Raw genomic sequence first — 27,514 nt, forward strand, 5'->3', positions numbered from 1 at the left:
TCAGCATGACTTCATGAAAACCCCAATCCAGAATAAGTCGATACTTTTTCAATTTTGCATCTCCCCTGATGTGGAACATTCACATACACTACATTTACCCATGAATTAAGTGACACGTGATCACATTACAAAGGTGTAACCTGCAGTAAAAACAAATAAAGAGGAAAAGAAAACATACAGGCACAGTATATCATGAAGGTGTTCTTTGGAGGGTATCCAATTGATCGATCTACATCATAAAGATCTACAGTCAATAGGTCCACAGGTAAAAAAGGTCAACATGTAAAAGGTAGACCGTAGAAAAGGTTGACAGATTAAAAAGGTCGATATGACAATAGTCGACACACATATGGGACACATAGTCAGATTCTTCATACTTTATCATCCACATGGACTACGATTAGCGAAGCGGTACACTAATTTGGGTCGTATGTGGTTAAAAAATAAGAATTTACTTACCGATAATTCTATTTCTCGTAGTCCGTAGTGGATGCTGGGGACTCCGTCAGGACCATGGGGAATAGCGGCTCCGCAGGAGACAGGGCACAAAAAGTAAGCTTTTAGGATCACATGGTGTGTACTGGCTCCTCCCCCTATGACCCTCCTCCAAGCCTCAGTTAGGTACTGTGCCCGGACGAGCGTACACAATAAGGAAGGATATTGAACCCCGGGTAAGACTCATACCAGCCACACCAATCACACCGTATAACTTGTGATCTGAACCCAGTTAACAGTATGACAAACGTAGGAGCCTCTGAACAGACGGCTCACAACAAATAACAACCCGATTTTTATGTAACAATAACTATGTACAAGTATTGCAGACAATCCGCACTTGGGATGGGCGCCCAGCATCCACTACGGACTACGAGAAATAGAATTATCGGTAAGTAAATTCTTATTTTCTCTAACGTCCTAAGTGGATGCTGGGGACTCCGTCAGGACCATGGGGATTATACCAAAGCTCCCAAACGGGCGGGAGAGTGCGGATGACTCTGCAGCACCGAATGAGAGAACTCAAGGTCCTCCTCAGCTAGGGTATCAAATTTGTAGAATTTTGCAAACGTGTTTGCCCCTGACCAAGTAGCAGCTCGGCAGAGTTGTAATGCCGAGACTCCCCGGGCAGCCGCCCAGGATGAGCCCACTTTCCTTGTGGAATGGGCCTTGACAGATTTAGGTTGTGGCAAGCTTGCCACAGAATGTGCAAGTTGAATTGTGCTACAAATCTAACGAGCAATCGTCTGCTTAGAAGCAGGAGCACCCATCTTGTTGGGTGCATACAATATAAGCAGTGAGTCAGACTTTCTGACTCCAGCCGTTCTTGAAATATATATTTTCAATGCCCGGACCACGTCCAACAACTTGGAATCCTCCAACTCGTTAGTAGCCGCAGGCACCACAATAGGCTGGTTCAGGTGAAACGCTGACACCACCTTAGGCAGAAAATGAGGACGCGTCCGCAGTTCTGCCCTGTCCGTATGGAAAATCAGATATGGGCTCTTATATGATAAAGCCGCCAAATCTGATACTCTCCTGGCTGAAGCCAGGGCCAGTAGCATGGTTACTTTCCATGTAAGATACTTCATCTCCACCGATTTGAGCGGCTCAAACCACTGGGATTTTAGAAAATCCAAGACTACATTAAGATCCCACGGTGCCACTGGGGGCACAACCGGGGGCTGTATATGTAGTACTCCTTTTACAAAAGTCTGGACTTCAGGAACTGAAGCCAATTCTTTCTGGAAGAAAATCGACAGGGCCGAAATTTGAACCTTAATGGACCCCAATTTGAGGCCCATAGACAATCCTGTTTGCAGGAAATGTAGGAATCGACCCAGTTGAAATTCCTCCGTGGGGGCCTTCCTGGCCTCACACCACGCAACATATTTCCTCCAAATGCGGTGATAATGTTGTGCAGTCACCTCCTTCCTGGCCTTTACCAGTGTAGGAATGACCTCTTCCGGAATGCCTTTTTCCTTTAGAATTCGGCGTTCAACCGCCATGCCGTCAAACGCAGCCGCGGTAAGTCTTGGAATAGACACGGTCCCTGCTGAAGTAGGTCCCGTCTTAGAGGTAGAGGCCACGGATCCTCCGTGAGCATCTCTTGAAGTTCCGGGTACCAAGTTCTTCTTGGCCAATCCGGAGCCACTAGTATCGTTCTTACTCCCTTTTGCCGTATAATTCTCAGTACTTTTGGTATGAGAGGCAGAGGAGGGAACACATACACTGACTGGAACACCCACGGTGTTACCAGAGCGTCCACAGCTATTGCCTGAGGATCTCTTGACCTGGCGCAATACCTGTCCAGTTTTTTGTTGAGGCGGGACGCCATCATATCCACCATTGGTTTTTCCCAACGGTTCACAATCATGTGGAAGACTTCTGGATGAAGTCCCCACTCTCCCGAGTGTAGATCGTGTCTGCTGAGGAAGTCTGCTTCCCAGTTGTCCACTCCCGGAATGAATACTGCTGACAGTGCTATCACATGATCTTCCGCCCAGCGAAGAATCCTTGCAGCTTCTGCCATTGCTGTCCTGCTTCTTGTGCCGCCCTGTCTGTTTACGTGGGCGACTGCCGTGATGTTGTCCGACTGGATCAACACCGGCTGACCCTGAAGCAGGGGTTTTGCCAGACTTAGAGCATTGTAAATCGCTCTTAGCTCCAGTATATTTATGTGAAGAGACATCTCCAGGCTTGACCATACTTCCTGGAAGTTTCTTCCTTGTGTGACCGCTCCCCAGCCTCTCAGACTGGCATCCGTGGTCACCAGGACCCAGTCCTGTATGCCGAATCTGCGGCCCTCTAACAGATGAGCACTCTGCAACCACCACAGAAGAGACACCCTTGTCCGTGGCGATAAGGTTATCCGCTGATGCATCTGCAGATGCGATCCGGACCATTTGTCCAGCAGATCCCACTGAAAAGTTCGTGCGTGGAATCTGCCGAATGGAATCGCTTCGTAAGAAGCCACCATCTTTCCCAGGACTCTTGTGCATTGATGCACAGACACTGTCCCTGGTTTTAGGAGGTTCCTGACAAGTTCGGATAACTCCCTGGCTTTCTCCTCCGGAAGAAACACCTTTTTCTGAACCGTGTCCAGAATCATTCCCAGGAACAGCAGACGTGTCGTCGGGGTCAACTGAGATTTTGGAAAATTCAGAATCCACCCGTGTTGTTGCAGCACTAGTTGGGTTAGTGCTACTCCGTCTTTCAGCTGTTCTCTGGATCTTGCCCTTATCAGGAGATCGTCCAAGTAAGGGATAATTAATACGCCTCTTCTTCGTAGAAGGATCATCATTTCGGCCATTACCTTGGTAAAGACCCGAGGTGCCGTGGACAATCCAAACGGCAGCGTCTGAAACTGATAATGACAGTTTTGCACCACGAACCTGAGGTACCCTTGATGTGAAGGGCAAATTGGGACATGCAGGTAAGCGTCCTTTATGTCCAGGGACACCATAAAGTCCCCTTCTTCCAGATTCGCTATCACTGCTCTGAGTGACTCCATCTTGAACTTGAATTTTTGTATGTACAGGTTCAAAGATTTGAGATTTAGAATAGGTCTTACCGAGCCGTCCGGCTTCGGTACCACAAATAGCGTGGAGTAATACCCCTTTCCCTGTTGTAGGAGGGGTACCTTGACTATCACCTGCTGAGCAAACAGCTTGTGAATGGCTTCCAATACCGTCGCCCTGTCCGAGGGAGACGTTGGCAAAGCAGACTTTAGGAACCGGCGAGGGGGAGACTTCTCGAATTCCAACCTGTAACCCTGAGATACTACCTGTAGAATCCAGGGGTCCACCTGTGAGCAAGCCCACTGTGCGCTGAAATTCTTGAGTCGACCCCCCACCGTTCCTGAGTCCGCTTGTAAGGCCCCAGCGTCATGCTGAGGGCTTTGCAGAACCCTGGGAGGGCTTCTGTTCCTGGGCAGGGGCTGCTTGCTGCCCTCTCTTACCCCTTCCTCTGCCCCGAGGCAGATATGACTGTCCTTTTGTCCGCTTGTTCTTATAGGAACGAAAGGACTGCGGCTGAAAAGACTGTGTCTTTTTCTGTTGGGAGGGGGTCTGAGGTAAAAAAGTGGATTTTCCGGCAGTTGCCGTAGCCACCAGATCCGATAGACCGACGCCAAATAATTCCTCCCCTTTATACGGCAATACTTCCATATGTCGTTTGGAATCCGCATCACCTGACCACTGTCGCGTCCATAAACTCCTTCTGGCAGATATGGACATCGCATTTACTCTCGATGCCAGAGTGCAAATATCTCTCTGCGCATCTCGCATATAAAGGAAAGCATCCTTTAATTGCTCTATAGTCAATAAAATACTGTCCCTATCCAGGGTATCAATATTTTCAGTCAGGGAATCCAACCAGACGACCCCAGCACTGCACATCCAGGCTGAGGCGATGGCTGGTCGCAGTATAACACCAGTATGAGTGTATATACTTTTCAGGGTAGTTTCCAGCCTCCTATCAGCTGGATCCTTGAGGGCGGCCGTATCAGGAGACGGTAACGCCACTTGTTTCGATAAGCGTGTGAGCGCCTTATCCACCCTAGGGGGTGTTTCCCAGCGCGCCCTAACCTCTGGCGGGAAAGGGTATAATGCTAATAACTTTTTTGAAATTAGCATTTTTCTATCTGGGTTAACCCACGCTTCATCACATACATCATTTAATTCCTCTGATTCAGGAAAAACTACAGGTAGTTTTTTCACCCCCCACATAATACCCCTTTTTGTGGTACTTGTAGTATCAGAGATATGCAAAGCCTCCTTCATTGCCGTGATCATATAACGTGTGGCCCTACTTGAAAATACGTTTGTTTCATCACCGTCGACACTAGATTCAGTGTCTGTGTCTGTGTCGACCGACTGAGGTAAAGGGCGCTTTACAGCCCCTGACGGTGTCTGAGACGCCTGGGCAGGTACTAACTGGTTTGCCGGCCGTCTCATGTCGTCAACTGATTTTTGTAATGTGCTGACATTATCACGTAATTCCATAAACAAAGCCATCCATTCCGGTGTCGACTCCCTGGGGGGTGACATCACCATTATCGGCAATTGCTCTGCCTCCACGCCAACATCGTCCTCATACATGTCGACACACACGTACCGACACACAGCAGACACACAGGGAATGCTCTTATCGAAGACAGGACCCCACTAGCCCTTTGGGGAGACAGAGGGAGAGTTTGCCAGCACACACCCAAGCGCTATAATATATATGGGAACAACCCTATATAAGTGTTGTTCCCTATAGCCGCTTAAATATATAAAAATATCGCCAAAATATGCCCCCCCTCTCTGTTTTACCCTGTTTCTGTAGTGCAGTGCAGGGGAGAGTCCTGGGAGCCTTCCTCACAGCGGAGCTGAGCAGGAAAATGGCGCTGTGTGCTGAGGAGAATAAGCCCCGCCCCCCTATTCCGGCGGGCTTTTCTCCCGGAGTTTTAGACATTTGGCATGGGTTAAATACATACATATAGCCTTAATGGCTATATGTGATGTATTCTTTTGCCATAAAAGGTATTATATATTGCTGCCCAGGGCGCCCCCAGCAGCGCCCTGCACCCTCCGTGACCGTCTGGTGTGAAGTGTGTGACAACAATGGCGCACAGCTGCAGTGCTGTGCGCTACCTTCATGAAGACTGAAGAGCCTTCTGCCGCCTGTTTCCGGACCTTCAATCTTCAGCATCTGTAAGGGGGGTCGGCGGCGCGGCTCCGGGACGAACCCCAGGGTGAGACCTGTGTTCCGACTCCCTCTGGAGCTAATGGTGTCCAGTAGCCTAAGAATCCAATCCATCCTGCACGCAGGTGAGTTGAAATTCTCTCCCCTAAGTCCCTCGATGCAGTGAGCCTGTTGCCAGCAGGACTTACTGAAAATAAAAAACCTAAAAAACTTTTTCTAAGCAGCTCTTTAGGAGAGCCACCTAGATTGCACCCTGCTCGGACGGGCACAAAAACCTAACTGAGGCTTGGAGGAGGGTCATAGGGGGAGGAGCCAGTACACACCATGTGATCCTAAAAGCTTACTTTTTGTGCCCTGTCTCCTGCGGAGCCGCTATTCCCCATGGTCCTGACGGAGTCCCCAGCATCCACTTAGGACGTTAGAGAAATGCAAAAAACAAACAAACCCCAAAACCTGTGTCAACCTTTTTTTTTGGGTCAACCATTTCCATAACCATGTCAACCATTTGGGGTCGACTTATTGATTGCAGATGTTTTCCTTGTAGAGCTAATGAACCATACCCCTTTGGACATCACAATTCTCTGTACTAGTTTGAAATTAACCTACTGTAACAAGAGTGGCATTACTGGAGGATGGGGACCAAACCTGGTGACACCATATGAAGGGGTGACAGCAAAATAGCAGAGCTGCTCTGCTGGTGTCACCCCCTCGGATGGTGTCTCCAAGCACTGAGCAGCAGTGATAATGGTGATGTGATTTTGTGACTGAAGTTGCTATGGAAAAAGTCCAACACTTCCGTTTTTTTGATTGAATCTCCCCCTAGACTGTTTACATACTTTCCACCATGTTCAAGAAGTTATGTGGTTGTCATCCACAGAGGAAAATTACATGTTTTTAAAGTCATTTTTCTTATATATCTTATCACTCTTACCCTGTTTAATGGATTACTATTCGTATGTCTCGAGGTAAATTTTCTACATCATAAGGGGTGGCCATACTCCTGATTCTACAGTATATGGGACATCTTTTACAATAACAGAAAAAGTGTGTTCTTGGCACACTTAGGGGGGTATTCAATTACCCGCGGTAATTACATCACTGGGGGCTATCCAATTAGCTCTGATAAGCCAGCACAGGGATTTTGTTTCACCTGCATCATACAAAATTCCCGAAAATAGCTCCAATTTCTGGACTGCGGCCACGAGAACACACAGGTTTCACTAAAAATATATATTTTTTTTAATGGGAAATCTCATTGGATAGCCTGTAAAAAAATAACGTTGAAGCATTGGGGGAAAAAAGCAAAAAAACAAACAGACTTTTTCGCACCCAATGTTTTATCGTGCCATCATTGGATACCTCCCTTACTTTCTGCCATGGCCAACATTCTCTGTCTGATTTCCAGTAATTCTTAGCCCTGCTCACTTCTCCTATACTTTTTCCCTGTAGATTAAAAAAAACTAACCCAAAGGTTCCAAAAGAAAGAGGAGTATAAATACACAAAAGCAGGAGAAGGACTTACCTTTCTCTTTACCAGGCCTTCCAGAGTTTCCATAACTTTGGCCATTTCTTCAACTTTCAAAGCTGCTACTTTTAAGTCCACTTTTGCTTGCCTGTTAACATACATGAGGCTAATATAAGCTATTTACACAGAGACAGGCTATAAAAATGCATTTGCACCGTTTATAGGTAAAATTCATGAACCAATTACCCGTAAATGACTTATCTGGAAAAGTCTTCTTTGCTGATAACAAAATTGCCAAAACACTTGTACAATCCTGGATAAAATTAGAGATAATGGTGCACCCCATACAAGTCACTTTACATTCCCAACTTTACCGTGTTATTTTCTTCTACAATCACTGTGATCACTGTGTTCAGTAATCAATAACACTGTATTATATATATGCAATTTGTACAAAATAATTCTATACGAAGAATACAAGATGTCCTTCTATGCATGCGATACCTCAGCTGCTTTTGAAGTTGTTCAGTTTCTTTTTGTTGTTCATTCACGGTACGTAGGAACTGCTGATTTGTCTTGAAAACAAACACAATACACTTTGGTAAATAAGCGTAACACTGAGTAAATAAGACCATGTTTGCACAGCAACAACTGAAATATCTAAAGGCCGCAGTAGTTTTCATACAAAAAAAAAAAAAGACAATCCCTTCCCCCCCTTCCTGAATTAAAATCTATATCAGAAACACATTGTTGTGTAATACTACCGTATTCCTCTGTGCTTAGGTAAATAAAGGGAAGGGGGAAATACAGGGTCACCTTCTTGGCAGACATGTAAAGCACACCTTGAATAGTACAACGCTAGTTTACCGCTGAGCAGACATACAGGACAGCAAATTCCCCTGATGTGGGAGTAGTCAGATATAAATAACTATGCGCAACACTTAACAGGATTCATCCGCAGTCCCATCATCTATTTAAAGTGAATAGATGTAAATAAAAAAAGATTAAAGTTTACCATAGAACTTCAAGATCAGTCTCAGAATATTTGTCGTTATCGTTAAAATAACAAAACAAAACTAAAGGATTCCACAGAAATGTACCATATACGGCATGATGACAATGTCACATATGAAAGAGAGCTCATGCACAGTAACAATGCACACCATGGCATGGGCAGTATGTAATGTAGTCAGAGTTCGTCGGCCATGCGGGATCCTGGACGAACTCAGACTTTTTTTTTTTTAAAGGGACTTCATTACATTCCAGCTGAAAACTGAATTCATATTTTATTCATTGGGAGCCCTTAAGGCATGGGTCTTCAACCTGCGGCCCTCCAGCTGCTGTGGAACTACACATCCCAGCATGCTCTGCAACAGTTTTGCTATTAAGGCATGCTAAAACGGAGGCAGGACATGCTGGGATGTGTAGTTCCACAGCAGCTGGAGGGCCGCAGGTTGAAGACCCATGCCTTAAGGTATAGCAAGGGTCGGCCTCACAGTGGCGGGGGCAGGTACAAGCTCTAGGAACAAGGTTGCCTCCTGTGTAAGGGGATTAAATAGGAAAATATGATGGGGCAACTAAACATTCTGCACTACTGAAATAGATCATTTATGTTTTGCTTAACTTTTACAACAGCACCAATACTTAAACTTCCATTTATAGAAGTAACAAAATACTATGTACATTTCAGAACCTGTATTCTACACTGCTCAAAAAAATAAAGGGAACACTTAAACAACACAATGTAACTCCAAGTCAATCACACTTCTGTGAAATCAAACTGTCCACTTAGGAAGCAACACTGATTGACAATCAATTTCACATGCTGTTGTGCAAATGGAATAGACAACAGGTGGAAATTATAGGCAATTAGCAAGACACCCCCAATAAAGGAGTTGTTCTGCAGGTGGTGACCACAGACCACTTCTCAGCTCCTATGCTTTCTGGCTGATGTTTTGGTCACTTTTGAAAGCTGGCGGTGCTTTCACTCTAGTGGTAGCATGAGACGGAGTCTACAACCCACACAAGTGGCTCAGGTAGTGCAGCTCATCCAGGATGGCACATCAATGCGAGCTGTGGCAAGAAGGTTTGCTGTGTCTGTCAGCGTAGTGTCCAGAGCATGGAGGCGCTACCAGGAGACAGACCAGTACATCAGGAGACGTGGAGGAGGCCGTGGGAGGGCAGCAACCCAGCAGCAGGACCGCTACCTCTGCCTTTGTGCAAGGAGGAACAAGAGGAGCACTGCCAGAGCCCTGCAAAATGACCTCCAGCAAGCCACAAATGTGCATCTGGCTACTCAAACAATCAGAAACAGACTCCATGAGGGTGGTATGAAGGCCCGACGTCCACAGGTGGGGGTTGTGCTTACAGCCCAACACCGTGCAGGACTTTGGCATTTGCCAGAGAACACCAAGATTGGCAAATTCGCCACTGGCGCCCTGTGCTCTTCACAGATAAAAGCAGGTTCTCACTGAGCACATGTGACAGACGTGACAGAGTCTGGAGACGCCAAGGAGAATGTTCTGCTGCCTGCAACATCCTCCAGCATGACCAGTTTGGCAGTGGGTCAGTAATGGTGTGGGGTGGCATTTCTTTGGGGGGCCGAACAGCCCTCCATGTGCTCGCCAGAGGTAGCCTGACTGCCATTACGTACCGAGATGAGATCCTCAGACCCCTTGTGAGACCATATGCTGGTGCAGTTGGCCCTGGATTCCTTCTAATGCAATACAATGCTAGACCTCATGTGGCTGGAGTGTGTCAGCAGTTCCTGCAAGACGAAGGCATTGATGCTATGGACTGGCCCGCCCGTTCCCCAGACCTGAATCCAATTGAGCACATCTGGGACATCATGTCTCGCTCCATCCACCAATGCCACGTTGCACCACAGACTGTCCAGGAGTTGGCGGATGCTTTAGTCCAGGTCTGGGAGGAGACCCCTCAGGAGACCATCCACCACCTCATAAGGAGCATGCCCAGGCGTTGTAGGGAGGTCATACAGGCACGTGGAGGCCACACACACTACTGAGCCTCATTTTGACTTGTTTTAAGGACATTACATCAAAGTTGGATCAGCTTGTAGTGTGTTTTTCCACTTTAATTTTGAGTGCGACTCCAAATCCAGACTTCCATGGGTTAATAAATTTGATTTCCATTGATAATTTTTGTGTTATTTTGTTGTCAGCACATTCAACTATGTAAAGAACAAAGTATTTAATAAGAATATTTCATTCATTCAGATCTAGGATGTGTGTTTAAGTGTTCCCTTTATTTTTTTGAGCAGTGTATAATAAACTTTATTTTAAAATATTTAATAAGGTATGACAAAGTTGTCCAAGTAGTCACATGAATGATGCTACAATTCTGTTAGAAATCTGTAATTGGGGCATAAGTTCCATCGATTGCTCAATATTCTGCACTAAGTAATGACAAATAAAAGACTGCAGAAGGAACAGTACACCAAATGAGGCAGAAACTAGGTATTCTAAATTAAAGAGTACGCTTAAGTAAATTTGTAGATTACTCCAGCAAGGTTTATTGCACTTTTGGCCAAACTGCTGTAAAGTAAACTTCTAGCTCTGAATCAAGTACTATGAAAAGACATCGCCTGTGACTTGTGGCATCCTAGCAAGTAAAAACACAGACACACAGATTGTGACTCGCGTGATGGTCAGATGACTTGTCATGTATACTCCCCTCCTACAGTCCTCCTGCCGAAAATGACGTCGCGGTACTCCGGGATGATGACTTCCGGTAATAGAGGCCGAACTTCCGGTCATGTGACCGCCGGACGGAGCGGGAGTCTTGAAGGACTTAAGAAAGCAAGGAATGGATTTAAGAAATGGGGAGTTGATAAAGGAAAGAATAGGGATTTTAGTTTTAGGTGATTCCATGTCTGGCAATAGGATGTTTGAGGGATGGGTTTAGTGGGGTATAAATACCCAGTGACTTCAATCCTCCAGTATGCCTTGATAAAGACACAATACGTGTTGAAACGCGTCGGCAGGAGGACTGTAGGAAGAGAGACGTTGTGGATATCTTTTCATGCGATTTGGACAGCTGGTTCCAGGGACGCCTGTGTTTGACATCTAATCCATGCTGTTTTTGTCTGCTTTTATGGTAGACCATTTCCATTGGTGAGAGACCATTTCTTATCCCCTACATTTTATTTGGTTTTAAAGTAATAAAACGGTGTTGCACTATTGGAGAATTTTTCTCTTTTTTATGGTATGGATCCAATTTGCAAGGAGATCATGAAAGAAGAGAGTCCTAACTGGTGATATCCAGCTCCCAGGATAAGTGTGATTGTCTACTTGTAAAATTGTAGACCATTTTGTGGGGTACGAGCAACTTTTTATGTTTACTGGAACACATCATATGTGAAAAATAGAGTATACTATGGTTGTTTTCTTCTTTTCTTTTTTTGTATGAGCGCCTACGGACTCAATTGGGAATTCTTTGTGACTGTATCTATATAGAGTGTTTGGTGGCACTCTCATCTTTTCCAGTTTTGAGACCAGAAGGCTGCTCCTGTGGCGCACGGTAGTTTATTCAAAGCATCTTTTCCACGTATTGTCATGTATACTGTACACACACACACACACACACACACACACACACACACACACACACACACACACACACGTACGTGCAAGTATCAGACTCTCTCTACACATTACTAGCAGAAAATTGGATATTTACTACTGCGCACACTAGGAGCTACAAAAGAATAATCGTGTACGTGTGTTCACCTAACATACAAATAAATATTATTCAGTAAACAGGTAACACAATCGAAAGCGCAAGAGCTCACTGATTATTCACATTCATTTGACATTATACAAAAAAGTCTCTGTTTAAAATACTTAGAGGGATATGGAAAAACTTGCGCTCCCCTAAGGAGTGGTCAAATGTTTTTGGATATTCTAGATGGAAGTTCCTCCGTATCATGTACTCAAAAACAGAAACCCCCCACAAAAAAAGCAATATAGTGTAGTATATTTTAAAACGGATGTTGAGTCATGTAGACAAGAAGGCAGAGGAGTTTCAGAAGACTTTTCCTCCACCGGTAGATGTATGGATCAATTATCGTACCATACTCACACCCAAGTTAAGTAAGGCTCACTCATAAAGGTTTCTTTAAGGTCCACCACCGTCCGTGGTCTTTATAGATCGCTCTATTCCCAGAATAGGCCAAACAAGTGATGGCAACACATGGAAATGGATAAAGTACCCAATTTAGAGCTTAATAAACTTTAACTTGCGCATAAAGGTTTCTTTTCCTTTAATCCAGTTCCTTTTCATACATTCATTCCGAACTTCCTTTACAGCTCACCATACCAATGATGGGATATGCAGGAATAAATGAAACCCTAATCAATGTACTCCAAACTAATTTTATTATGGACAAACAATATAAAAAGTTGTAAAAAACTATTAAAAAGTTCATAAAATATTCTTAGGGTATTCACAAACTATAATCACATTGGGTGTTCAAAGGACTGATGGTATAGAAAAATTTAAACACCTGACCTGCTGGGGTATAAGGTCCGGACTAAACCCCAAAGATGGTGAGTATCAAGTCTTTGATGGATGTGACATAGAAGTGCAGCCCTCTCTCCACCAACACGTTTCGACAGTGTGTCTTCCTCAGGGTGTGAGAGAGAGTAACCAAGGCATTATATTTATACCCACTGATAGTCCCTCCTTATCCGGGGGAGGGGCTCTGTAACAATCCTCTGTTCATCAAAAAAATAGGAATTTAATACCTACCGGTAATTCCTTTTCTCCTAGTCCGTAGTGGATACTGGGGTTCTGTACTTTAGTACCATGGGGTATATATCGGGTCCACTGGAGCCTGGCACTTTAAAGTCTTTTAATGTGTGTATGTGTGTGCTGGCTCCTCCCCTCTATGCCCCTCCTACCAGACTCAGTCTAGGAAAACTGTGCCCAAGGAGATGCACATATCACAAGAGAAGGAATAAATACAACAGCGGTGAGGCAACAAGCCAACACACAACCATAACCGTAAGGAGGGCGCTAACCAGAACAGAGGATAGCAACACCAACCAAACCAGGATAGCAAAGCTAACCCAACAACAGACTGGGACTGCAACGGCGGGCCAACCAAATACCTACACATGTAAGCAAGATCAAAGCACTGAGGCGTGCGCCCAGTATCCACTATGGACTAGTAGAAAAGGAATTACCAGTAGGTATTAAATTCCTATTTTCTCTTACGTCCTAGTGGATACTAGGAGCCAATAAGCAATGGATTGCTTGGGAGCCGTACGACCAATCTTGGTGGCATCATAGAGAACAAACAGCGAATCAGATTTCCGATGATGGGCCGTCCTTTTGACATAGATCTTCAGAGCCCTGACCACATCCAAGGATTCAGGACCAACGGAAACCTCAGACAACACTGGAACAACAATACGTTGATTCATGTGAAAAGCTGACACCACTTTCATCAAAAACTGAGGACGGGTCCTAAGTTCCACCCTGTCTTCATGAAATATCAAATAAGGGCTCTTACAGGATAAGGCCCCCAATTCAGAGACACGCCTGGCAGACGCCAATGCCAATAACATTCCAGCCGGTATCCTTGGGAAATGAGATCCCTCACCCAAAGATCCCGGCAGGACTTTGCCCACACGTGGGCAAAGTGTTGAAGGCGAGCACCCACCTGAAAATCGCATTGCTGCTGGGGCCAACAGTCACGCGGAGGGCTTAGCGGCAGGGGGCGGTGGTATGGTCCATGGAGTCGGTAGCTGCAGGTTTACGGGACTTACCATGGGTCCTCTCAGAGTGGTGGAGACCCGGCCCCTGCCTCTAAACCTTGCCACACAAAAAAACTTTAAGGAGGGTCCTGTGTAAGAAAGTCTAGCAGGTGGCGCAGCTGACGGCAGATAGGTAGACTTACACGCCGATGCCTGAGAGAGTCATTTATTTAATTAGTCTCCAAACAAGGCATCATCTGTAAAGGAAGATTTTCTACACCCTTTTTGGAATCAGCGTCCACTGACCATTGACGTAACCACAGAGCTCTGCGTGCCGAAAGAGCCATAGCAGTAGTGCGGCCATTTATCTTACACAATTCCTTTACAGCCCGCGCTCATAAAATTAGCAGCATCCTGTATGTGTTGCAACAGAGTAATGACCTCATCCTGGGGCAGAGTGTCTAATCCATTAATAACCGACTCAGACCACGTAACCATTGCCCGGGAAATCCACCCACAAACTATTGTGGGGCGCTCTGCTATGCTCGCTGCCATATAAATTGCCTTTAGAGTATTTTACGGTCAGCCTGTTCTTTTAGGGATATAGCCCCTGGTACCGGCAGCACCAATTTCTTAGACAGTCTGGACACAGACGTGTTGACTGACGGGGGTTTTTCCCATACCTTCCTGTCCCCAGCTGGGAGAGGAAAAGTAGTTAAAAAAAACTCTGAGGAATGTAAAAATTTTTTATCAGGATTTAACCAAGCCTCCCTGGCCAGGGAGTTTAATTCTTTAGACAAAGGAAAAGTTGCTGAGGTCTTTGGTCTAACATTAAAGTACAACTCCTCATCTGGTTCTGCCTCCTGATCCGGTATGTTAAGGACAACACTTACAGCAAAAATGAGAGCCTCCACAGTGAGCGTTTATGTGAAACCAATAGAGGTGGCTTAGAAGCCTTCTTGGTATCTGCTGCTTTTGCCACACAATCAATAGAGTGCTTTCATACCCGTCTCTCCTTCCTAGCTGCAGCCAATTCTGAATTTACATTCTGAATCATGCTTTTAAAACTATCTAGCCACTCAGGTGCCTGTGAACTGTGGTCCCTGTGGAGATAAGGAACATTGGGGGTAATTCTGAGTTGATCGCAGCAGCAAGTTTGTTAGCAATTGGGCAAAACCATGGGCAAAACCATGTGCACTGCAGGTGTGGCAGATATAACATTTGCAGAGAGAGTAAGATTTGGTGGGTTATTTTGTTTCTGTGCAGGGTAAATACTGGCTGCTTTATTTTTACACTGCAATTTAGATTTCCGTTTGAACACACCCCACCCAAATCTAACTCTCTCTGCACGTTATATCTGCCCCCCCTGCAGTGCACATGGTTTTGCCCAACTACTAACAAATTTGCTGCTGCGATAAACTCAGAATTAGGCTCATTATTCACACGAGTGACCCCACTGAAGACGGGGTAGAGTTACAAGCAGCACACAACCATGTCAAGAGACATCTTACACAACTGTAATACAGCGCAGCTCACTGACCAACACCTCCACACAGACCCTAGAGAGCCCCTGGAGTGACACTGAGGAGCGGACACCAGCACACAGAACACAGCAGTACAATGTGTGAAATATGTTTATGACGTAATAGGAGTGCAACGGCGCTACCGCTGGCGTGCTCCACCCCTACTATGACCCCCTGGTACAAGTACAAAGTCTAACAGCGTGGGTCCCTGGAGGAGCATGCATGCAGCCTTGATGATCCGCATCAGCAGGAAATAGCGCCTTCCCACCTCTGGTCCCGCTCCGGGAAGCCCCGCCCCTTGCAATGGCGCACTGTCCCTGATGAATAGTTTATACTGGCCATGTAAATTAAACACCAAAATAAGTATAACAGTACACACAAAGCCTTGGGAGACAGTGGGCACTGCGGGGCATCAGCCCAGAGCCAGTTTGTCCGCGGCAGCCACTGCAGCTTGTGGCCCGTGACCGCCGCGCGACATGCCGCCAAAACTGCACCGGGGACCTGCTAACCAGGACCCCGGTGTAACACTCACCGCACCTTGAACTTTGGCATATCAAGCTGCTGGCACATACTAACGATGTGTGATCAGTACCTCAGGAGCTCAGTGTCCTGTCAGCTGAGATTACGAACCATTAACCCTCAGGAGGTTGGTTCGGTCCCCCCTCTAAGTCCCACGAAGCAGGTAGCCTGGTTGCCAACCAGGGCTACCTGAAAATAACTAACTAAAATAAAAAATAAAGGAAACTCTCTGGAGCACCAGAGAAATGTACATGGCTCCTTAGGCACATTTTTCTAAACTGAGTCTGGTAGGAGGGGCATAGAAGGGAGGAGCCGGCACACACACTCACACATTAATAGGTTTTAACGTGCCAGGCTCCAGTGGACCCGATCTATACCCCATGGTACTAAAGTACAGAACCCTAAAATCTACTAGGACATAAGAGAAAATTCATATATAGACAATGAAAAAAAGTATATCCTATAGTGCATTAAACAATCATATATGTCCTGTGTAAAATTAGTAATGGAGCTATATAAAATAAGATTTTACTTACCGGTAAATCTATTTCTCGTAGTCCGTAGTGGATGCTGGGGACTCCGTAAGGACCATGGGGATAGACGGGCTCCGCAGGAGACATGGGCACTTTAAGAAAGAATTTAGGTTCTGGTGTGCACTGGCTCCTCCCTCTATGCCCCTCCTCCAGACCTCAGTTAGAGAAACTGTGCCCAGAAGAGCTGACAGTACAAGGAAAGGATTTTGGTAATCCAGGGCAAGATTCATACCAGCCATACCGTACAACATGTGAAAACAATCAGTTAACAGTATGACAAACGACAGAGCATCAGGTCAAACCCTGATGCAACCATAACATAACCCTTATTGAAGCAATAACTATGTACAAGCATTGCAGAAGAAGTCCGCACTTAGGACGGCCGCCCAGCATCCACTACGGACTACAAGAAATAGATTTACCGGTAAGTAAAATCTTATTTTCTCTAACGTCCTAGTGGATGCTGGGGACTCCGTAAGGACCATGGGGATTATACCAAAGCTCCCAAACGGGCGGGAGAGTGCGGATGACTCTGCAGCACCGATTGAGCATACAAGAGGTCCTCCTCAGCCAGGGTATCAAACTTGTAGAACTTTGCAAAAGTGTTTGAACCTGACAAAGTAGCCGCTCGGCAAAGTTGTAATGCCGAGACCCCTCGGGCAGCCGCCCAAGAAGAGCCCACCTTCCTAGTGGAATGGGCCTTAACTGATTTTGGCAGCGGCAATCCAGCCGCAGAATGAGCTTGCTGAATCGTGTTACAGATCCAGCGAGCAATAGTTTGCTTTGAAGCAGGAGCATTAAGCTTGTTGGATGCATACAGGATATGACCCTAGCCGTTCTGGCTACATAAACCTTCAAAGCCCTGACCACATCAAGCAACTCGGAATCCTCCAAGTCAGTAGTAGCCACAGGCACCACAATAGGTTGGTTTATATGAAAAGATGAAACCACTTTCGGCAGAAATTGTGGACGGGTCCGCAATTCTGCTCTATCCACATGAAAAACCAGATAGGGGCTTTCATGTGACAAAGCCGCCAACTCTGACACATGCCTAGCCGAAGCCAAGGCTAATAGCATGACCACCTTCCACGTGAGATATTTCAACTCCACCGTTTTAAGTGGTTCAAACCAGTGGGATTTCAGGAAACTTAACACCACGTTAAGATCCCAAGGTGCCACTGGAGGCACAAAAGGAGGCTGAATAAGCAGCACTCCTTTTACAAACGTCTGAACTTCTGGTAGAGAAGCCAACTCTTTTAGAAAGAAAATGGATAGGGCCGAAATCTGGACCTTAATGGAACCCAATTTTAGGCCCAAATTCATTCCGGACTGTAGGAAGTGAAGGAAACAACCCAGCTGGAATTCCTCCGTAGGAGCATTCCTGGCCTCACACCAAGCAACATATTTTCGCCATATACGGTGATAATGTTGAGCTGTCACGTTCTTCCTAGTGTTTATCAGCGTAGGAATGACCTCATCCGGAATGCCTTTCTCTGCTAGGATCCGGCGTTCAACCGCCATGCCGTCAAACGCAGCCACGATAAGTCTTGGAAAAGACAGGGCCCCTGTTGCAACAAGTCCTGTCTTAGAGGAAGAGGCCACGGGTCCTCTGTGAGCATTTCTTGCAGATCTGGATACCAAGTCCTTCGTGGCCAATCTGGAACAATGAGGATTGTTCTCACTCCTCTTTTTCTTATTATCCTCAGCACCTTGGGTATGAGAGGAAGAGGAGGAAATACATAGATCGACTGGAACACCCACGGTGTCAACAGGGCGTCCACAGCTATCGCCTGAGGGTCTCTTGACCTGGCGCAATACCTCTGTAGCTTTTTGTTGAGGCGGGATGCCATCATGTCCACCTTTGGCAGCTCCCACCGACTTGTAATCTGTGCGAAGACTTCCTGATGAAGTCCCCACTCTCCCGGGTGGAGGTCGTGTCTGCTGAGGAAGTCTGCTTCCCAGTTGTCCACTCCCGGGATGAACACTGCTGACAGTGCGCTTACGTGATTCTCCGCCCAGCGAAGAATTCTGGTGGCTTCCGCCATCGCCACCCTGCTCCTTGATGTGATGTTGTCTGACTGAATCAGAACCGGTTGGTCGCGAAGCAGGGTCTCCGCTTGACGTAGGGCGTTGTATATGGCCCTTAGTTCCAGGATGTTGATGTGAAGGCAAGTCTCTTGACTTGACCACAGACCTTGGAAATTTCTTCCCTGTGTGACTGCTCCCCAACCTCGGAGGCTTGCGTCCGTGGTCACCAGGACCCAGTCCTGAATGCCGAATCTGCGGCCCTCGAGAAGGTGAGCGCTCTGCAGCCACCACAGGAGTGACACCCTGGCCCTGGGGGATAGGGTGATTAACTGATGCATCTGAAGATGTGATCCGGACCACTTGTCCAGTAAGTCCCATTGAAAGGTCCTCGCATGGAACCTGCCGAAGGGAATGGCCTCGTATGATGCCACCATCTTTCCCAGGACTCAGGTGCAGTGATGTACTGACACCTGTTTTGGTTTTAATAGGTTCCTGACCAGTGTCATGAGTTCCTGAGCTTTCTCTACCGGGAGATAAACCCTTTTCTGGTCTGTGTCTAGAATCATGCCCAGGAAAGGCAGACGAGTCGTAGGAACCAACTGCGACTTTGGAATATTCAGAATCCAGCCGTGTTGCCGTAAAACACTTCCAGAGAAAGTGCGACGCTGTTCAGCAACTACTCTCTTGATCTCGCTTTTATGAGGAGATCGTCCAAGTACGGGATAATGGTGACCCCTTGCTTCCGCAGGAGTACCATTATTTCCGCCATTACCTTGGTAAATATTCTCGGTGCCGTGGAGAGACCAAACGGCAACGTCTGAAATTGGTAATGACAATCCTGTACCACAAATCTGAGGTACGCCTGTTGAGGTGGATAAATGGGGACATGAAGGTATGCATCCTTTATGTCCAGAGACACCATAAAATCCCCCCCTTCCAGGCTTGCGCTGACCGCTCTCAGCGATTCCATCTTGAACTTGAACCTTTTCAGGTATATGTTCAGGAATTTTAAATTCAATATGGGTGTGACCGAACCGTCCGGTTTCGGGACTACAAACATGGTCGAATAATAACCCCTTCCCTGTTCAAGGAGGGGAACCTTGACCACCACCTGTTGAAGATACAATTTGTGAATTGCAGTTAACACTATTTCCCTCTCGTGTGGGGAAGCTGGTAGGGCCGATTTGAGGTATCGGTGAGGGGGCATCTCTTCGAATTCCAGCTTGTATTCCTGAGACACAATTTCTATCGCCCAGGGATCCACCTGGGAGTGAACCCACTTGTGGCTGAAATTTCGAAGACGTGCCCCCACCGGGCCTAGCTCCGCCTGTGGAGCCCCAGCGTCATGCGGTGGATTTTGCAGAGGCCGGGGAGGACTTCTGTTCCAGGGAACTAGCTGTGTTGTGCAACTTCTTACCTCTGCCCCTGCCTCTGGCAAGAAAGGACGCACCTCAGACTTTCTTGTTTCTTTGTGATCGAAAGGACTGCATTTGATAATACGGTGCTCTCTTAGGCTGTGAGGGAATAAAAGGCAAAAAATTTGACTTTCCAGCTGTAGCTGTGGAGACCAGGTCCGAGAGACCCTCCCCAAACAATTCCTCACCCTTATAAGGTAAAACCTCCATATGCCTTTTTGAGTCGGCATCACCTGTCCATTGCCGAGTCCACAGGACCCTTCTGGCAGAAATCGACATAGCATTTATTCTAGAACCCAGTAGACTAATGTCTCTTTGAGCATCTCTCATATATAGGACAGCGTCTTTAATATGCCCCAGGGTCAACAATACAGTATCCTTGTCTAAGGTATCAATTTCCTCAGATAAGGTATCTGTCCATGCTGCTACAGCACTACACACCCAGGCCGACGCGATTGCCGGCCTCAGTAAGGTACCTGAATGTGTATAAATGGACTTCAGGGTAACCTCCTGTTTGCGATCCGCAGCATCTTTGAGGGTAGCCGTATCCTGTGACGGCAGGGCTACCTTCTTGGATAAGCGTGTTAAAGCTTTGTCCACCCTAGGGGAGGATTCCCAGCGTAACCTGTCCGTTGGCGGGAAAGGATACGCCATAAGAATCCTTTTGGAAATCTGCAGTTTTTTATCTGGAGATTCCCAAGCCTTTTCACATAACTCATTTAGCTTGTGTGCTTCTTTTCCCCATACATATGCACCCTCTTGTCAGGGACTGGGGTTTCCTCTGTGATGTGCAACACATCCTTAATTGCTATAATCATATAACGGATGGATTTAGCCAATTTTGGCTGTAACTTTGCATCATCGTAATCGACACTGGAGCCAGAATCCATGTCGGTATCTGTGTCAACAGTTTGGGATAGTGGGCGCTTCTGAGACCCTGACGGCCTCTGCGACATAGGATCAGGCACGGGTTGGGACCCTGACTGTCTCGAGGCTTCAGCTTTTTCTAACTTTTTATGCAAGGAATTAACATTATCATTTAAAACCTTCCACATATCCATCCAATCAGGTGTCGGCGCCGTCGGCGGAGACACCACATTCATTTGCTCCCGCTCTGCTTCCACATAGCCTTCCTCATCAGACATGTCGACACAAGCGTACCGACACACCACACACACAGGGAATGCCCTCTCTGAAGACAGTTCCCCCACAAGCACCTTTGGAGAGACAGAGAGAGAGTATGCCAGCACACACCCCAGCGCTATAAACCCAGGAATAACACAGTAACTTAATGTTAACCCAGTAGCTGCTGTTTATATTGCTTTTTGCGCCTAATTATGTGCCCCCCCTCTCTTTTTACCCTCTTCTACCGTGTATCTGCAGGGGAGAGCCTGGGGAGCTTCCTCTCAGCGGAGCTGTGAAGAAAAAATGGCGCTGGTGAGTGCTGAGGAAGAAGCCCCGCCCCCTCGGCGGCGGGCTTCTGTCCCGCTTAAATATGTATGAGCGGGGGCTCATACATATATACAGTGCCCAGCTGTATATATGCTTAACTTTGCCAAAAGAGGTCCCAAATGCTGCCCAGGGCGCGCCCCCCCCCCCCGCGCCCTGCACCCTTACAGTGACCGGAGTATGTGTAGGTGTGTGGAGCAATGGCGCACAGCTGCAGTGCTGTGCGTTACCTCAGTGAAGAACACAGAGTCTTCTGCCGCCTGTGAAGTCTTCTTTGCTTCTCATACTCACCCGGCTTCTGTCTTCCGGCTCTGCGAGGGGGACGGCGGCGCGGCTCCGGGACCGGACGGCGAGGGTGAGATCCTGAGTACCGATCCCTCTGGAGCTAATGGTGTCCAGTAGCCTAAGAAGCAGGACCTAGCTTCAGAGAGTAGGGCTGCTTCTCTCCCCTCAGTCCCACGATGCAGGGAGTCTGTTGCCAGCAGAGCTCCCTGAAAATAAAAAACCTAACAAAATACTTTCTCTCAGCAAACTCAGGAGAGCTCACTGAAAAGCACCCAGCTCGTCTGGGCACAGTACCAAACTGAGGTCTGGAGGAGGGGCATAGAGGGAGGAGCCAGTGCACACCAGAACCTAAATTCTTTCTTAAAGTGCCCATGTCTCCTGCGGAGCCCGTCTATCCCCATGGTCCTTACGGAGTCCCCAGCATCCACTAGGACGTTAGAGAAAACTCCATTAACAAGTTTAAAAACTATTAATAACCGGTATGTGTTCCACTGCCCGTGGAACACACACTATTTCTGCCGGAATGGCGGATGTGTTAATCCATCAATGTTAGCCCAATGTGTTAATCCATCAACTGAACAAGAGATAGTAATAAGGTAGAACTGCACACTTTATATGCTTCAGCAACAAGACCTACACATCATGCCATGAGATGGAGAGCGGGAGGACAATGTTAACGTATTGCAGCACACTGGAGTATACTTTGTTTTATGCAAGCTACTCAAACCACACAGAAGTGAAAGAAGTTCAGTGAGTTCAGACACTGCCTGTCTGTTTCAAGGCATACCCCTAGGGAGGCCAATCCCGGGATCGGCGGGATCCCGGGATTTGGGCCCAAAAATGCCGGGATTTGAATCCCGGGATTGGAGCATCCAATCCCGGGATTCACGGGATTACATTGTGCATGCGCGGGAGGGTGTGTGTAAGTAATACTACTTAATATTAGGCGGGCGGCAGCCATAGATAAACACTGAACGCGGCGGCACTTCAAATGTAGCGCCGACGCCAGCCAATCAGAGCTGGCGGATCTGCAGCCAATCAGGGAAGCTGCCGTAGCAGCGGCAGCCAATCAGGAGCGACTGCTGCGGCCACTTCCCTGATTGGCTGCTGGTCTTCATTTGAAATGCCGCTGCGCTCAGCGTTTATCTATAGCTGCCGCCCGCTTAATAGTAAGTGGTATTACTTTCACCCACCTTCTCTCCGTGCAGTGCTAACAGACTCCCTCCCGCGCCGCTACCTGCACCAACCCTCCCTGCTACCTGTATGTATGGACGGCAGCACAGCACCACTTCTTGTGTTCTCTATGCTGAGTGTAAATCTTGGTATATGTCCTTATTCTGTATGTATGGACGGCAGCACAGCATAGTTTTTGTGTCCCAGTATTCTGAGTATAAATGTCAGTATGTTATTCTATATGTATGGACGGCAGCACCGCTACCTACATCCTTCCGCCCAGCTACCTACACCCTCCCGCACCGCTACCTACATCCTCCCGCCCAGCTACCTACACCCTCCTGCACCCCTACCTACACCCTCCCTCCCTTCCGCGCCGCTACCTAAACCCTCCCGCACCGCTACCTACCCTCCAGCGCTGCTCCCTACACCCTTTTTCACTGATCCCTACTGCAATCCCGGGATCCCGGGAATGCCGGGATTTAGCGTTTTTCAAACCCGAATCCCGGGATTGAAAAAACGGCCCGGGATTGGCCTCCCTACATACCCCTAAGCAAGAGAAACTGAAGTACGATGTAAAAGCAAGCAATTTTGCTAAACACATCGGTCATTGTAGATCAAGCGCTTATTTACTTTGCCAAGCCCCACGGGTTTTCAGCACTTTGCAACTGGATCACCACAGCTTGTCCTAGGTATGTCTTTCTTTCCAACTGACAAAGATCTCAAGGGAAGCAAACAGCTCCTTGTGAGCAAACTGTCATCACATGTTGCAGACGTCCCCTTCTTCAGCTTCACCAATGTGAAACATTATGAAATCTGGTATGACAACTGCTCAGATATATTTATACTTCTACAATGTCTCAAACAGACAGACGCTGCATTAGTTGAATGGTGGAGCACTACTAGTGCTAGAAGTCATAATCTCAGAAAATGATGGGTAGGGATCTCACTATAGCTAGTGTGAATTATGAAGAGTTTAGCATAGCAGCAAACATTGGGGAAGATGTATTAACCTGGAGAAGGCATAAGGAAGTGATAAACCAGTGATAAGTGCAAGGTGATAAACGCACCAGCCAATCATCTCCCAAATGTTAATTTACATATTGGAGCTGATTGGCTGGTGTGTTTATCACCTTGCACTTATCACTGGTTTATCACTTCTTTGTGCCTTCTCCAGGTTAATACATCTGCCCCATTGTGAGCAATCGTTGGCGGCTACATACAAAAAATAAAATAAAAAAAAATGAACTACAAATTGTATGAGAAATCTTGCTAAAACAAATGATAAAATTAATTTAAATGCTTGATTTCGGTGTGTATGAGCTTATACTGAATGATGATGATGATACGGACATATGATTTCATTGTTATGTTTAAGGAATATGACCCTGTTAGGCCATTAGTAAAATCCCTATATATTCTACAGTCCAGCAAGTTCCACAAACTACCAAAATATTTTCTTTTTTAGAGACCCAAACAAATGAGCACTTCTGCTACAAAAGTGACATTCCCTGTTGAAGCGTTTTATTACATAGTTTGATAAACTGCATGTACAGTACTTTTTTAATATACAAAATAATGCTTGGTACACACTAAATGTGTGTACCCAGCGACGGCACAATACATTGCGCTGTCTGTACACACTGCACAACGCAGTGGATGGCAGTGCAATGTATTGTTGTCCCTTGCATTTATAATGCATGCCATCATTCCCCAGGACGTCCCATAGGGAATGCAGCAAGCCAGACAAAATGACCTGGGAGACTGACACGCGGGAGCACGCGATCATGGGTATACACTGAGCGATGTGGCCGATATATTGTTCAGATCTGAATCGGAATGATATATCATCTAACTGCCTAGTGTGTACCCAGCTTAAGGGTGAGTGGGAAGGCCCAAGGCCAAGTCCACCTTACACTATTTACATTATAGGTATTGTCCAGTTTGTGGTTTGTGTTTTACAATGAGCAGCCTGCCACTGTTATCCCTCTGCCTTTCATAATCTAATCAAAATGAAATATGACAATTGTCTTTCTCAAAGCATTCAATCCTGGCCTGCATATTTCAGAAGGGTGTGGAACATGGTCCTTTCTACCTTTCCTCAACATCATCCCTGGGAAGTGTCACTAATTTGTATACTAGTGCGCTTTAATTTTGGTTTAATCGAAATTGCCCAAGCAAACAGTATGGTATATGTATACAAAAGGAAAAACAAAACAAAAAAACAAACAAAAATAACAACAATGTTCTATATGTAAGCATGAGTTAAATCCATGTATTACTGCACATTGGGGGTAATTCCAAGTTAATCGCAGCAGGAAATTATTTAGCAGTTGGGCAAAACCATGTGCACTGCAGGGGGGGCAGATATAACATTTGCAGAGAGAGTTAGATTTGGGTGGGTTATTTTGTTTCTGTGCAGGGTAAATACTGGCTGCTTTATTTTTACACTGCAAGTTAGATTGCAGATTGAACTCACCACACCCAAATCTATCTCTCTCTGCACATGTTATATCTGCCCCCCCTGCAGTGCACATAGTTTTGCCCAACTGCTAAAAAATTTCCTGCTGCGATCAACTTGGAATACCCCCATTATTCATAAAATTAACAACAAATCTTGCAGGGATTCCATTTCACCAGCAAAAACTACAATTGGCTGCATTTACCGTCAATCAGCACTACAGCTGGCTATTAATGAGAGTGTGGGGCTTTATTTTGAAACTGATACACGCGAGATGAAATGTTCAAATCATAGAATACTGCAGACTAAAATTCCCAGCAGCATGTATTTTTTTTCTTTATAATAATGTTAATAGTAGTTTTCTACTTTTGGGAAACACTCTAGTTCAGCTCTTAAGCCCTTTTATTGGAAACCTCGTTGTTACAGTGGTCAGTAGTATTGTGCCACACTGCTTCAGAGAAGGCAGAGAATTTAGCTTTTGGTTCTGGAGGAAGGAAAGGGCGAGTTATTTTAATAGGCAAGGACAGTTATAAAGAAGTAAATGTGACAAGTAATTGGACTGCTGCATGAAGTCACCTAATAAGATGGCACATATCTCCTTTCTTAGCAAATATACCTGGACAGTCCCAGCCATTCTCAAATGAAAGAGGCAACCTCTACTTTTCTAGTTGCAATACCCAGTTCTATTTTTCTTAGAAAACAGAAAACTTTAAATATATTTTTGTAGCTTTCCTTTTTTTATTATAGATTTTTTTATTGTTACTATGCCTATGGGACATTTTACACCTCCGTTTCAGATATTAGAAGATTATATTACAGGTTGAGTATCCCTTATCCAAAATGCTTGGGACCAGAAGTATTTTGGATATCCGATTATTCCGTATTTTGGAGTAATTGCATACCATAATGAGATATCATGGCGATGGGACCCAAGTCTAAGTACAGAATGTATTTATGTTTCATATATACCTCATACCGGACATGTCCAAACTGCGGCCCTCCAACTGTTGAGAAACTACACATCCCAGCATGCCCTGACACAGCTTTAGCATTCTCTGACAGCAAAACTGTGTCAGGGTATGCTAGGATATGTAGTTTTACAACAGCGGGAGGTCCGCAGTTTGGACATGCCTGCCTTATACACACAGCATGAAGGTGATTTTAGCCAAAATGTTTAATAACTTTGTGTATTAAACAAAGTTTGTGTACACTGAGCCATCAGAAAACAAAGGTTTCACTATCTCACGCTCACTCAAAATATTCCGGATTTCGGAATATTTGGATATGGGATACTCAACCTGTACTTCTGTATAATTGGCTCTATTAGAAGCTTTTATGCATAAAAGAGAAATTACCTCCTCTATTAACCAGTAGATACGTATTTAAAGGCTAAAGGGCAGCCACCATTGATCTTTCAAGGTGTTCAGAAATGTGCTGTATTTAATATGAAAGCTAAGTCATTTCTTTGATTATAAAATACCGTGAATAGGTGCATTTTCAATAGTTAAAAACATCTGCTGTTTCATACACTGAAGCTGCTGACCAGGTGACAGAAATCTGTATGTGTAACTGCTCTTGTCAAAATCTCAAAGGAGAAAGATGAACAATAAATTAATTCTTTAAATAAAACAGCTATTTTAATATGCAACTAAGGCCGGGATACAGTTATACTCCTTTTCCACTAGCTATAAAAAATAAGATTTTACTTACCGATAAATCTATTTCTCGGAGTCCGTAGTGGATGCTGGGGTTCCTGAAAGGACCATGGGGAATAGCGGCTCCGCAGGAGACAGGGCACAAAAAGTAAAGCTTTTCCAGATCAGGTGGTGTGCACTGGCTCCTCCCCCTATGACCCTCCTCCAGACTCCAGTTAGGTACTGTGCCCGGACGAGCGTACACAATAAGGGAGGATTTTGAATCCCGGGTAAGACTCATACCAGCCACACCAATCACACCGTACAACTTGTGATCTAAACCCAGTTAACAGTATGATAACAGCGGAGCCTCTGAAAGATGGCTTCCTTCAACAATAACCCGAATTAGTTAACAATAACTATGTACAATTATTGCCGATAATCCGCACTTGGGATGGGCGCCCAGCATCCACTACGGACTCCGAGAAATAGATTTATCGGTAAGTAAAATCTTATTTTCTCTATCGTCCTAGTGGATGCTGGGGTTTCTGAAAGGACCATGGGGATTATACCAAAGCTCCCAAACGGGCGGGAGAGTGCGGATGACTCTGCAGCACCGAATGAG

General features: G+C 46.0%; 1 protein-coding gene across 4 annotated transcripts in view; it reads right to left on the reverse strand.

Annotated features, from left to right (window-relative positions):
* SCLT1 (sodium channel and clathrin linker 1) overlaps nucleotides 1-27,514 on the reverse strand; it is a 410,760-nt gene that overhangs the window by 157,834 nt on the left and 225,412 nt on the right. For all 4 annotated transcript variants that reach the window (XM_063920346.1, XM_063920347.1, XM_063920345.1 and 1 more), the window contains exons 10-11: nucleotides 7,655-7,725; nucleotides 7,208-7,298 (exon numbers count right to left, since the gene is read on the reverse strand). In XM_063920346.1, coding sequence (XP_063776416.1) covers nucleotides 7,208-7,298; nucleotides 7,655-7,725 — 162 coding nt within the window. The remainder of the gene's footprint in view (nucleotides 1-7,207; nucleotides 7,299-7,654; nucleotides 7,726-27,514) is intronic.

This window comes from Pseudophryne corroboree, chromosome 1 (genome assembly GCF_028390025.1).
Source record: "Pseudophryne corroboree isolate aPseCor3 chromosome 1, aPseCor3.hap2, whole genome shotgun sequence".
In the NCBI taxonomy this organism is placed as follows: Eukaryota; Metazoa; Chordata; class Amphibia; order Anura; family Myobatrachidae; genus Pseudophryne; species Pseudophryne corroboree.